Source organism: Danio rerio, chromosome 13 (genome assembly GCF_052040795.2).
Source record: "Danio rerio strain M-AB ecotype USA chromosome 13, GRCz13ab, whole genome shotgun sequence".
Taxonomy (NCBI): Eukaryota; Metazoa; Chordata; class Actinopteri; order Cypriniformes; family Danionidae; genus Danio; species Danio rerio.
In genome coordinates, this window is record NC_141033.1 from 26,430,500 (window position 1) to 26,444,814 (window position 14,315).

At 34.8% G+C, this 14,315-nt stretch overlaps 2 protein-coding genes across 6 annotated transcripts in view; one reads left to right on the forward strand and one right to left on the reverse strand.

The window, feature by feature from the left end:
* The first annotated feature begins 707 nt into the window (after positions 1-707).
* agt (angiotensinogen) lies at positions 708-8,728 on the forward strand. Of its 4 annotated transcripts, none has more exons than XR_015504939.1 (5): positions 708-742; positions 2,294-3,083; positions 5,515-5,785; positions 5,865-6,448; positions 6,491-8,126. XR_015504939.1 is itself a non-coding variant. In NM_198063.1 (5 exon segments), coding segments are annotated over 4 exon segments (1,365 nt in total). In that variant the 5' UTR covers positions 708-742; positions 2,294-2,317; the 3' UTR covers positions 7,886-8,124.
* cog2 (component of oligomeric golgi complex 2) overlaps positions 8,330-14,315 on the reverse strand; it is a 198,537-nt gene continuing 192,551 nt past the window's right edge. For both annotated transcript variants that reach the window (XM_087277770.1, NM_213354.1), the window contains 5 exon segments: positions 12,836-12,908; positions 12,591-12,733; positions 11,531-11,670; positions 11,266-11,446; positions 8,330-9,034 (listed from right to left, as the gene is read on the reverse strand). In XM_087277770.1, the coding sequence (XP_087133896.1) occupies positions 8,927-9,034; positions 11,266-11,446; positions 11,531-11,670; positions 12,591-12,733; positions 12,836-12,908 (645 nt within the window). In that variant the 3' untranslated portion in view covers positions 8,330-8,926.

Genomic DNA, 14,315 nt, shown 5'->3' on the forward strand with positions numbered 1-14,315 from the left:
TAAATTGTTTTACAAATTTAAAATGTTTTTAAAACTTATTCTTGAGGTGCAGCTGATCACAGACATTTAGAACAGATCTTTAAAATTTTACAAATCCTAGTATGTGGACATGTTAATACATTCCTGTCAATCAATTCGGAGAGTGTATATGTTTCCTAGTGCTGGGTTGTGACTGGAAGAGTATCCACTGTATAAAACATATGCCAGAATAGTTGTCGGTTCATTCCACTGTGGCGATCCCTGATAATTAAGGGACTAAGCTGAAGAAAAACAACAGCAGTATTTGCCAAACTAGAAAAGGCTCTCAGCGAGTAAGATCTAAGAACCATAAAGAAGTGTTGGGGAAAATTTCAAAATTGTGGTCATCTTGTAAAACACTATTAAGAAATATATATAACAATAATAAATAGTTTAAGGTACAAGGAAACTTTTTGGTCAGTTTTCATATAGGTTATGACTCATGCGGTTTCCTGTTTATCATCTTGTTCTTTCTCTCCACCGATCAGCCTGACATCATGCTGTAGGTAAACATGGTAGTGCGGGGTCGTGCTCTCCTTTGACGGAACTGTTTATCAACACACAGAAGCCGGTTTGAAGCTGAACAACACTGAGGAAATCTGAATGTCCCAATATCATGTTAATGTGTAACCAAAGAGAGCATCATCCAATATATGTTATTTAAATACAGTCCAGACCCTCAGTCCACCACAGTCCAGCTCTAGAATCAGCAAAGCATCTGAAGGTAAACAGGAGCTCTGTCTTTTTATCTTTTTTCACACTTTATGACTGATTATCTACATTCATGTTAAGAGTAACCGTTTAATGATACTGATAAGCCTTTTGGCTGAGTTAAATTATGTTTCAGAGAGATAATTGATCCACATGTATTACTGCATTAAGTTTTCCTCTGGGACTTTGGACTGCTGTTTTAGCGCTGATTATAATTACAATTAAATAAAAATGTTTAAAAGAACATTTTTGTATTTTTTATTTTTATTTTTAGGGTTCCCACAAGTTATAGAACTTTTGAAATACTATTGAATTGTAAATGGTCTTTTCCAGACATTGAAAGTTAGGAACGCATAAAAAGAAAACAAATAAATAAATAAATAAACATTATTTAATAAATTATATATATATATATATATATATATATATATATATATATATATATATATATATATATATATATAATTACAGAATATTTATAGAAAAAGTCATTTATTTGTCATTTTAAATGTTCATTTTTAATTTGAAATGTATACTTTTTTCTATACTATTCCCTTTTTACTGCATGCTTTGCCTTTTGTTATAGTTGCCTAGTTTTCTGTGCTGTTATATTCCTTTACAACTTTCTCCCAATATAGGTCATCCTGAACTTATCTGAAAGCCTCTGAAAGTCAGGGAATTTGACATTTGGTTTAGAGTGCGAACCCTGTACTATTAATTTTAAAAGCAGTGTGTTGTTTTATATTGTTTTATCTTTAACACTTAGATTGTCAGAATAATTTGAGGAACAAGGTTACAAAAAAAAGCCTTTTTATTTGAAATAAAAAATATTCCGCAACACAAACGTCTGTCACTTTTGACAATAAAATTTGACAAATGAATCAGCTTAATGAATTATTGTTATATTTGAATGTATTTTAAGTTATCATTTGATATAGTTTTAAACTTTTTATAAGTTTATTAATAATTATACATATATTATAAATATATTCATTATTGTTTTAATATTTTTAAGATGATTTAATATTTTATTACATTTATTTTTTTTAATAATGATTAAATATCTTCAAAATAATTTTAACTAGTTATTTTATTTATTATTATTCCTATTTTTGATGAAAAAGCTGAATTTTGTGCAAAGCACAGTGTCAAGGGATTTTAAAAATAAAGCACTTAAAGATAAAAAATAAAGCACTTTATTTAACTTTGTTCAAAGAAATGTTTCATATATGATATATATTAGGCTTAGGCTATTGTGTTTACAGAATGTTTATCTAAGATTTGCATACAGTAAAAATTAGAATGTGCTCACTACACACTTTTTTTTATCCGATTCGTGTTCTTGTTTGGGGGTTATTGACCTTAAATGGGTCAGTACAGAGACCTCAGAAGTATAACCCACTGGTCAATTAATTCTGTGAAAAACGGGGGTGGAAAAAGCAAAGATGGATCAGCTATAGACTGCCCTCTTTTGGCTTTAAAATGCACATTAAGTTTTTTTTTTTTTTTTGCATATTAAGTTTCTTATAATTCTGCTATTCATCATCATTCATTATACAAACAGGGGTCTCGCGGATTACCCGACAAGATGAAGATGTTCCTCGCTTTCTTATTTCTCTCCTGCTTTGCAATGGCAAAAACCAATCGAGTGTATGTCCACCCATTCAACCTCTTCAGCTCTGAAAACATCAGCTGTGAGGTGATCCAGAGTGAAGAGCACAAGCCGCTGGAGACCGTTCATCCTCTACCTCCTCTTCCAGGCAGCACAGATCCAGACCCACGGACGGCCAGTGCAGCCGAGAGCCTAAAGAACCTCACTCAGCGCACTGCCGTGCTTGCAGAGCTCCAGAACTCACTGGGTTTGCGCATGTACCAGACGCTCAGTCGCACACAGAAACACACAAATACGCTTCTGTCACCGTTAAACGCATTCGGTGCATTGGTGACCCTCTATTTGGGAGCTTCCAAAAAAACGGCCATTTCATACCAGCAGCTGTTAGGACTCAATCTGGAGTCTGAACAGACAGATTGCGCTTATTTTGTTGACGGACACACAGTTTTACGCACGCTTCAGGCCATCAGTGCACATGTTGACGAGTCCCGAAAAGAGCTCAGGACCCTCGTGTGGACTTTCGTTAACAGCGATGCAGATCTTTCCAAAGAGTTTCTGCGTGGGACTCAAGATTTCTCGGATGATTCTTTTGTTCGATCGGTGGATTTCTCCCAGGCAAAGGATGCAGAGGTGGAGGTCAATAACTTCATCCAGAAAACCTCTGACAACAAAGTGAAGAGCATGTTTAAGGGCGTAACTCCAAAGACTGACCTTCTGTTTGCTAGTTCAGTGCATTTCAAAGGTGAGTGGTTTTGTTGTTAATTTAAACAGGCATCAAAGTTAATCAGACTTGATAACAATGTGATACATTTAATTGTCTATGATGTTTCCTTTTTTATTTATATATTTACATGACTCTGGAGCAAAAAAAGTATTTTTTCTTTTCTATATTTTTTTGTAAGGTTATATGAACAACTCAATGACTTGGCCCAAATTAACTCAGTGCACATATAGTACACAAATCATAAGAATCACCTATTTTAGTGACATGGAAAATTCTTTTTGGTTACACACAACAGCTTTATGTAGATACTTTTAGAGTAACAGAACAGAACAAATTATAGTAAATATGCTCATGTTGAAACTTCTGAAATAAAAAAAAACATTTCCATTTTAAAAAATGTTATTATATAACCTATATTATTCATATTAATTGTTATTATAAGCAATTTTTGTTTCAAAAAAATCATTTATTCATTTTCCGCTTAGTCCTTTTATTATCAGGGGTTGCCGCAGCGGAATGAACCGCCATCTTATCCAGCATAGGTTTTACAATGCAGATACCCGTCCAGCTGCAACCCATCACTGGGAAACACCCATACACTCTTGTATTCACACACATACACCATGGCCAATTTAGCTTATTTAATTCACCTATAGTGCATGTCTTTGGACTGTGGGGGAAACCGGAGCACCTGGAGGAAACCCACGCAAAGAAGAGGGAGAACATGCAAACTCGACACAGAAATGCCCACTGACCCAGCCGGGTCTCAATCCAGCGACCTTCCTGCTGTGCTTCTTGCATTCAAACAATTTAATATAGGAAATATTCTCATGGAGGTACAAATGATATTAAATAAAAGTATTGCTCATTTTTGTTTCACAAAAAAAGATTGAAGTCTCATAGGGGCAGTTCTATTGATGTAATGAACACGTCAGGGTGCTGTTGTGTTGACCAATGTAATCCATACACATACAAATAAAACAAAACTAACTACTTTAGAAATTAATTGTGTAATAAAGCGAAACGAGAAGAAAAAAAGATTAAACACATAAAGAAAAGAAGGTGTAAAAAGGCATGGAAAGCCCAGACTGAAGTGGTATCTTTTTAAAAAGTACAAATTTGTACCTTAAAGGTCCATAATAATACCTTAAGGGTACATATTAGTACTTAAAAGTACAAAAGTGTTCCTCTTAAAATTTTAGGTACTAATATATACTTTTGAGGTACCAATATGGAAAAAAACTTTTGAAAAGGTACCACCTCAGTGAGAGCTCGCGTACCTTTATTTCTGAGAGTGTAGTAAACAGTGATGACTCTTGTCAGTGTAAATGAATATTAGCTGCTTCAGTGCTAACACCTACATTGCCAAATGATGCCAGCGCTGGAATTTCAGCAAGAAATACAGTCCCAAATACAGCCAGAGAAACTCTCAATGGACCCTTTTCACCAGCCTGTTATGATTGGTTTAATGGTGATCGCATCTTAAATCCTTTCTAAATCATTCTTAAGTTTTTAATATTTAGATAAAGAAAAAAAAAACATACTACCATTTTTATGTATTTATGTATGTAGTTTATCATCTTTGCTTCAAATTACAAAAAACAAATTACCGCTTGTGTGAGGCATTTCTAATGCAGCATCTATGGGACAGGGCAGTAAATTTGACGAAATTCTCTCCTCTGGCTGCCATTATCATTCTCACACAACACAATTTTTTTTTCTTTTTCTGAAAGTACCATTGTGAAGTTTTCCTTTTATTTTTTAAGCAAATAAGATACAAATTGTAAAAAAAAAAAAAAAAGAAGATTTTAATTATTTAAATAAAATAAAAAAGGATTTGTTGTACTCTCCCATTCACTGAGCTCTATGACGACTTCCGCTAACGAGAAACACAAAAATGTAAAAAGGGTCTGTGGGCTTCAGAAAAGAAAACAAAACTGCTAGAATGGCCCAGCCAATCACCTGATCTGAATTCAATAGAAAATCTGAACTAAAGGTCAGAGTTCATAGAAGAGACCCACTAAACAGTCAAGATTTTTAGGCCTTATTGAAGTTGACTATTTACTGAGCAATGCATGCGGCTGCATTCTCTATACACGTCAAGCTGGCATTACAAAAAAAAAATCTTTATACAAAGTATTAAATACATTTCAGTGGTTCAGTACCTTTTCCTTGTGTAATTCCATTGTCATTACACAATGTTAATATTTTACCATTTTTTGGTTTAGTTTTATCATTGCTTTTGGATTATTTGTTTTTACTAAAATCTGATACAATTTTATGTCAGCAGCTCCTTTAGAAATAATTTTACCAGGTAAAATTATGATGTTTTCAATACTTATTTTATCCATTCCACGGTATATATTTAGTTTTAATCTTACTTTTTGCTCTACATGTAATTGATAAAAATAGGCTGCATTTTTATATATTTTAATACATCCTATTCCAGGTAACTGGAAAACTGCATTTCAACCTGAAGCAACCAGTGACCAGGACTTCTGGACTCAAAAGAACTCCAGTGTTCAAGTGCCCTTCATGATGCACACTGGAGACTACAAATACCTGGATGATGCTGGCAGAAAGTGCTCAATAGTCAGACTGGGTCTCAGCAAGAGGACGTTCATGTTGCTGGTGCTGCCTCATGAGGGAGCCAGTCTACAGGACATCGAGAAGCCGCTCCTCACAGTCATTCCTACATGGCTTCGACACCTCAAGGAAAAGTGAGAAAATTTTTGATCTGAGAAAATGACAAATAAGATCACAAATTTGCTTATCTTTTTGTGTTGTATCTCTCGGCAGATATCTGGAACTATCTTTGCCCAAATTCTCCTTGACTGCTGTGACTGATCTGAGATCGGTGCTATCAGAAATGGCAGTGGAGAAATACCTCATGGGCTCTGATGCCAGTTTTAGAAGAATGAGCAGCAAGGAGAACTTCACTGTTGATAAGGTAACATTTAGCTCAGAGCTACAGTTTTAAACCCAATTAAATATATAGAAGACTGTTTTCACCACAGATTAAAAAGAATAAAAGTTAATTGCAGATGTTTTATTTAGAATTGCATATTTTTATTTCCGACTTTTATTCCATCTTACAATATTGTATTTTTCTCTGAATTCTGAGTGTCCATGTCTCAGTTTAGAACTTTTTTTTTACGTTTACGTCTCACAATTCAAACATTTCTTCATAAAATTTACAAATTTTTTTACATCTAATGACTCTGACTTTTTTTTCTCCAAAAAAAAAAAAAAATCTCAATTATCACACAATTTTGACTTTTTCCTTCTCAGATTTTGGACTACATTTGTGTAATTCTCAATTTTCTTCGCAAATTTTGAAATTGACATTTTGTAATTCTCAATTTTTATATTAGATTTTCGGAGTTTACATTTTGTAATTCTCAATTTTTCATTAGATTTTGGAGTTTACATTTTGTAATTCTTGATTTTTTCCCCTGATTTAGGAATTTACATTTTATAATTCCTGATTTTTTTCTTACATTTTCGAGTTTACATTTTGTAATTCTCAATTTTGTTCTTAGATTTTGGAGTTTACATTTTGTAGTTCTCTTTTTTTTTTCTCTGATTTTGGAGTTTGCATTTTGTAATTCTCGATTATCTTCTCAGAATTTAGAGTTTACATTTAGCAATTTTTGACTTTTCAAGATTTTTTTTCCCACCTAACAGTTCAGACATTTATTCGTAGAACTGTTAATCTACATCTTTCAATTAGGAATTTTTTCATCCAGGTTTATTGTCTACATCTCGCCTGTATGTTTTTTCTCCTCAAAATTATTTCTCACAAATTCAACTAAGAATTGTCAATCACATCTTCTGATTGACATTCTCTACATTTTCTAAGAATTCTAAGATTATATACAGTGCATAGTATACACAAGTACACTCCTCACAAATCTCTCTTTTAAATTCATATTTTTAATAAGCTTTACAATATTATATTTGTGCATATACATTAGATTAGTCTGTACTGAGGCCAAATCTGGAGTTTATCTAACAAAATAACGATACGATAACGGTTCAAAAACTAGTACAGCCAAATTTATGCTATAGAAAAATATTAAATACAAATTTTAAAAAAAGAGGAAAAATCAAGAGAAGCAAAAAAAATGGTATGTTTAGTCTAAATTTTGTAGTAATTTATTTTGCTTGAATTTAATTGTATTATCTTTCAATTTCTAAATGTTTGGAGACTAACATGTCATTTTAATAAATATATCTGTTTAATAAATCTGTTTTCGTTTAAATGCAGCAAAATACATTGCCTATTCACTGAGAAATGGATAAAAATATTTATTTTCAAAAAATGGAGTTTGTTTACACAACATTTTTTATTAAAACCTAAAAATGCAATGGCAACTTGTTATTTCAATTAAAAATATATTTTTTTACCCTCACAACTGCAAACACAAGAAAATATCAAAACTGTCAACTCTGAAATATATAATTTTGAAAAAAAAAAACAAGTATTTTAACTTTCTTAAAGAATTGTGAGGTAAAAAGTTAAAACAAAAAGAGCATCAGGATGTGGCTTTAACCAGTTCTGACCATTTTTTTTTTTACTTTACAATTAACATGGTTTACACCAGTAATCTTTATGCTGTGTACCTGTTTATATCTCACAGGTACTCAACAAGGTGGTGTTTGAGATGACGGAGGGCGGATCGGAGGTTCAAAACAGAACTGATGATGGCAGAGCTCCTCACAAAGTCACGTTCAATCGGCCGTTCTTCTTTGCTGTTGTAGAGGGAAACTCAAATGCCATATTAATGCTCGGCAAAATCATCAACCCAACAGCCTAAAAACATGATCGCAGTTTTGGTGATGACTTTATAAGAAAATATATGCCTACATTCATCTATCTGTATAGTAAATCAATGGACAGCATCAAGACCAGGTCAACCGGTGATATGTTTGTTTAGACAAGCTTAATTAAACTAGTCTTTATTCAGATTTTTTATGTATCTGCTAATTTCAAACTACTGTAAATAAAAGTAACTGTACAAAGTAAAATATGTAATAAAACTGACTAAATAACCCAAATACTTTATAATAAGTAATGGATCATATAAAAATACATGAGCAACTGCTTTAAAAAGACACAATTTTATGTAACTGTATCTATATCAGCAACATCTAAATTTCAACACAGTTCCAGTTTAAGGGGTTGCTGACCTTTCCTAAATGTTGGTCAAGGATATTTTAGTAACAGATTAACTTTAGACACACAATCACACTCACTGAAATCTCATACTATCCTCCGATTTTATTGTTAAATCCTTTTTTGAAACGCAAACTCCATCCCAAATTTGATATTTAGAAAAGACAAAGAAAAATAACCATTTGACTATAAACCTCTTCAGTGTTTGCACTCTATTTGGCAGGGTTCACCAGAGCTGATGTCTGAGCAGAAGACTTTCTGACAGACACAACACAAGTCAAACACCTGTGTTGTGTGCTGTTTTTTTCTGATGTAACCACATATGACAGGACACAACAGCTCTTAGCACTTTATACGCTGAGTGCTGATTGGCTCATACAACAAACTCTATTCATTTCTGCGATCATTTCGAACCATAAATATGACATTTCCGGTCTTATTATCCCATTACAGTTCAACAATAAATAACTTATCTGAGAGTAAATCACATTCTTTTAGTGTATTCCTTCTCCAGAAAGACTGAGCTGCTAGTAGAACAGTTGAGGGATGGCAGGACTCCATAAAACCGTTCCTGAGCCATATTTTCTTAATCTTTCTGAGCATATGGATGCTGAAGGCATTCGATCAGGAATCATTTTGGACCCAACTTTTTGATCTGGCTCCTTCGAGGGGCATTTGGATTTTAGGAACCCATCTGCTCAGTTGAAGCGAGATCTCTTGCCTCCTGTACCAGCTCCAGCAGAGAGGAGAACATGGTGATGTCACTTGGCTGAAGACCCATATTCTCAATCTTGAGGGGGAATAAAAGAGAGAAATGTATAAATAGATGGGTAAAGTTTGTGAAGAAGCATTAAAGGTGGTTTGAGTCTGACAATTCTAAGTAGTTCTAAAAGCTTTAAGTTTAAAGGTCATACTTCAGATAGACCGATATGTTGGTTGCTAGGCTGAGATAATCTGGCATGTTTCTAGGAAACAGCAGTTAAATAGGTACATTTAGGCTGCATTTATTCTGCACGGTTCAAGTGACTCTATTTTTGTCCCCTTCATGCATCACAGAACAGATATGGACTATGTAAGTGTAAGCAGGAAAAAAAAATCCCATGGATTTCGATTGACTTAAATCAGATTCAGGCCTTGTTCATATGTGGAAATTTATCCGATATTAATTAGATCTGTGCCCTCGTGCCTGTAGTGTAAGCAGGTAGATCAGTTTTTTTTTGACCTGACAATGCGAGTTGCATATCATTAAAAACTGTAGTGAATGACCTCAACTCTGACGGTTTTGTTTCAGAACAGATTCCAGAATCTTAAATCTTATATACGAGGACTAAAAAAGCTTTCATATTATTATGTAGCACAAGTATTTAAGCATGTTAATGAGACAGAGAGAGAGAGAGAGAGAGAGAGAGAGAGAGAGAGAGAGAGAGAGAGAGAGAGAGAGAGCAATATCCACCATGTAACCAATATAAACTAATATAAAACTGCTGCATAAATTACGTCATGGACATTACATTAAAATGCCTGCTGTTTTAAAAAGGCCTAGATTAAAAGAAGATGGCAAAATGAGAACTTTTCTGTCATAAACTATAGTAAAACAACTTGTCAAAAAGAATTAAATACATGAACAGAAAAAAGGGCACTCTTTTATTATCAGCTGTCTGTCAGCGCCCGTTCTTTTTCAAGCTCTTTTTTCGTGGCTATCGGATAATAGCCACTTTTAAAACATAATGTAAGCTAGGCTTCAAAAAATAAAATAAAAACGGATACAGTAACAAAATCAGAACTGACCATCAAGATCTGCAGCGGAAATGCAGCCTTATATAGACTAGGCAGGCATGATGTTGTTAGGGGATTTGGGACATTTTTTAGCGGGTTATGTGTTGCTCTGGGAATTTGGGTGGTTGCTAGGGTGCTGCTCTGGTAATTGGGTTGTTTCTAGGGGGCAGATAGGCAGATTGGTTTCAATAGACAAACATGGGGTTGGTTAAGTATACAAGGTTTGAAAATGCTACGATGTTCCTGGAATGTTGCTATATGGCATCTCGTATATTCTAGATTACGATTGTCAAACTCAACTCCTGAAGGGCTGCAGCTCTGCATGGTTTAGCTTTAACCACCTCTAACTCACATCTGATTAATAGTCTCTTGTAGTCTTGAACAGCTTAATTAGTTAGATCAGCTGTATTTGATTAGGGTTAGAGGAAAAACGTTGCAGAGCTGTGGCCCCCCAGGAATCGAGTTTGAGACCTATGATCTAGATCAGGGTTATCCAAAAACGGGTCTTGGAGGGCCAGTGTCCTGCTGAGTTTAGCTCCAACTTGCTTCAACACACCTGCTAGGAAGTTTCTAATGGATGTTTCTCAATTCCAAGAATACAGAGAACGGACTTGTGTTCTTGTAGAGGGCGGTCTTGCCAAGTTACCTCAGAAGACACACGTCCTCTGTACTTGCGGTCTTGAGTTTTGGATGTGAACTTTGGCAGTTGATGATGACATTACACAAGAACACAAGGACACAAGAAAAAATGTTGAGAAATAGCCAGTATATCTAGTAAGTGCGTGATTAGCTGGTTCAGGTGTGTTTGATTAGGGTTGGAGCTAAACTCTCCAGAACACCGAACCTTCAGGACCGAGTTTGGACACCCCTGTTGCAGATGGTTGCCTCGTGACACTAGTGGCATCTAGTGGCTGTTTTCCAAATAGCAACAGAGTGTCGCTTTTTGGTGATTCTATGCTTTTTGGTAGTATGGTGGGTAATAATTAGGTTGCTATGTGGCATTCATGGTGTTCTGGATGGTTGCTAATGTGTTGCTATGTAGTTGCTCCGGTAGCACATTTACATTTATGCACTGGACACATGCTTTCAACTAAAACAAAAGGTAATAATTTTATCAGTTCAAACTTTTCTTGAGAATTGAACCTACAACTTTGGCACAAGCACCTTGCTCTACATTGTAAGCTACATCTGGGTTGTTTTTAAGAGGTTACTTGTTATGCACAAATAAAATATAAGATATCAAACCTGTTCTCCAAGATACTCCACATCCAGTGCCAGCTGCAGACGGATCTTACTGTCATCTGATGGCCCTGCATTGACCCCAACCGTGCTGGTGGTGGTAGTTTTCCTAGCCTGTTTCAACCTTTTCAGGCTTTCCTCCATCTTCCTCACTGAGCTCAGCACGTCTGATATAGTCTCAAAATATCTATTAAACACAGAGGACATTTTCATTCGTGTTCAATGTAGATATTTTTTCAAAACAAAATTATTAAGCTTGGCACTGTTTTACCGATGGGTGCAGTCTGACAGCGTGACCCGGAGCCACTCCTGGATGATGGAGTCTTTCACCACATTTTTCGAGTCAGTGACCAGCTGATGGAGCGGCCGGAGAGCATTGTCCATGTAGGCCGAGGCTCTAGTGGGCACTTCCTATTAATGAGAGAGCAAACACAGTTAAATCCAGAACACCGGGCATATCTTTCTGTTTTCTGCCAGATTTTTTTAATGGAGTGAATTAGTTTTTCTCATATTGTAATATATATAAAAATGAAATGACGTTTAGATGTAAAATGCAGGTAATTATTGGATGGAGTCAGATTTATCCCTTTAACTGCCCTACCAAGAAAAACAATTTCGGTTTGCATTTCTTAACACCTCATGTCGCTACTTAGCACACTAAATGCATTTTTTTTTTATTAAATACCATAAATTCTAACCTCTACCAAATGGTTGACATGTTGGTTTATGGTAAAAGTACCAGATTTATTACATATACTATGAAAAACCTGAAAATATAAAGTGTAAAATATTCAAAATAAAACAATGAATACTAAATCATATAAGTAAAAATATAGTCAACCATTATAGTTAACCAGGCAGAATGCAATGGGCTAAATGCAAAGTTTGTTGATTGTAAGAAATGGCCAGGGTTTATGTGGACTATATAGTTGGACAAGTGTGGCATACATCACAGAGCATCATAATAGGTTGAATTATACAATTATAAGTTATAAGGTCAAACAAATACTTCAAATACAGCAAAGTCAAATAAATAAGCATTTAGAAAACAAATGGGGTGAATTTTCATTTTATGCCAAGTGTTAGAATTTATTTAAATGTATTTTTATTATGATAAAATATTCTAAATTCTGCTTTAAATGTTTAAACTGAGCAACTACTTTGAAAAGTCTGTGAACCACATACATATTTATGAGTGAAACAGTCAACCAAATAATTCATAAACATCAAAATAAATCAATAAATTTTTTTTTCTTCCTACCCAGCCTGTCACAGATGTTGACTCGTTGATTTATTCTGCATGACTTTTAAATAATACATGAGCATATAACCTTGTTGGTCCTTCGATAAAGTCGCGGGACTTCTGAAGCGTTTTTCAGGAAGCGAACGCTCCTTTCTGTGAGATGCTGAGTCATTCTGCTGTTCAGTGTGGGGACGCAGCTGGACAGAGATGTGCTGGAATCCTGCAAGGCTTCTGGAGCATCAAGTAGAAAAACTCATTATATAGGAAGATTAGAAATGGCATCAGAAATTACTTTAAACTTTGACTTAGAATGACTTTAATCAAAAAACAAACCTGAAACTATGGCAAAGTTTTGGAATCCAATATTCTCCAATTTTGCCTTGATCATCTCTGAGATATCTGGAATCTGGGAACAGAGTAAAACATTCTTTACTTTAAAGGTTCAAGACACCCTGGAGTACTTTCTTTGACATTTTTAAAGATTTGTGTGTGCTGAGCAAAACTGGATAATTTTGAGCTTTAATTTCATCTTCTGGCTTTAAAATAATTTTTGAAACGGGATCAAAATCGGTGACTAAGTGCGAATCTGCTAATGGAATGATGACAGTTTCTCATTATTATTTACAGCGGAGTTTTCTTATCCTATGAGAAGACAGTGCTTTATAATTATTCAAGAGAGCATGTACTTTCCGAAGGCAAGGCAGACCTGCCTAGCAGTGAGACCCAATGACTGGGTGAGACTGTGTCCGCGCACGCATATTTAGCCGTTCGTGTTTGTTTACATGATCTATGGGGTTTGCTGCATGTTTTTCCCTGCAATACTATCAGGGCCGATACAGCAAAGCTGATGGTTTGCAGCAAGCATTTTTGTCGAGAGAGCTGTATGAGAATTGGAGAATGGTGGACTTTGTCTTTTATCAGTTGAGTTTGTTACCATTCAGACGCATCATCTATCCCTGCTGCTGTGTTCGCACATGTTAAAAATCCTCCAGATTACCGGCAGGGCTAATGGTTGAAATGGATAGGGAAAGAGACCTGCTGCACTGCTACCCACTGTGTCTGCATTCAGACCCAGGGATTGAGAAGAATAAGTACTCTTCATTTATAGTGTTTATATAAACACGATTATTAAATTATTAATAATTATTAAATTAAAGGTTAAATTATTGTTTATTTTTTTGCATTTTAACTCTAAACTATAAAACCATGGGTCTCCTCACAGTTTTTCCTTTTGCCAGCCGAATTAAACAGTTTTTCGCTCCCCTCTTTTTCCCCTGCTTTGCCAGCCATGCCCACTTCTCCCTCTGCTCGCAGTGCTCCTTGCCCATCTCGAAGCATTTTATGAAAAAAATCTGAGGGAGACTTAAAATGAAAGAGGGAGGTTTCATGACCCTTTAAGAGAATAGTCAAAATTAGACATTTTTCTACTCAGCACATTTTTGCTCCTAAGTGAACACAAACCTAAACAGTTAATTGGTTATTTAAACTACTCTTTTATTGTCCGAACATAAACAACTAAACCTGATCAACATTTCACAAATTTAAGGTACAGAACTTATAAAACTTGGATTGAAAAAGGTTTTTGTTCCCTGACTTTTATGTCCAAAACTGCATACTGTTTGCTCTCTCTCTATCTCTCTCTTCACATGCTTGCTTCTTCATTTTTATCTATAATAAGGCCATATATTCATAGCACAAAATATTCTGAGGGCTGTTGAAATTAGGTAAATATCATCAAAAAAGCAGACACTGGCATGTAACTTTTAATAAAAAATAAAAATAAAACAAATGTTTGCTGGGAAAGCCAGTTCAG

Bases quoted from the DNA above. Each gene is read 5' to 3' on its own strand.
- agt (XM_087277511.1), top strand. From the start codon at position 2,318: ATGAAGATGTTCCTCGCTTTCTTATTTCTCTCCTGCTTTGCAATGGCA. The intron at 3,084-5,514 runs GTGAGTGGTTTT...ATCCTATTCCAG, and splicing joins TAGTTCAGTGCATTTCAAAG to GTAACTGGAAAACTGCATTT. The intron at 5,786-5,864 runs GTGAGAAAATTT...ATCTCTCGGCAG, and splicing joins CTTCGACACCTCAAGGAAAA to ATATCTGGAACTATCTTTGC.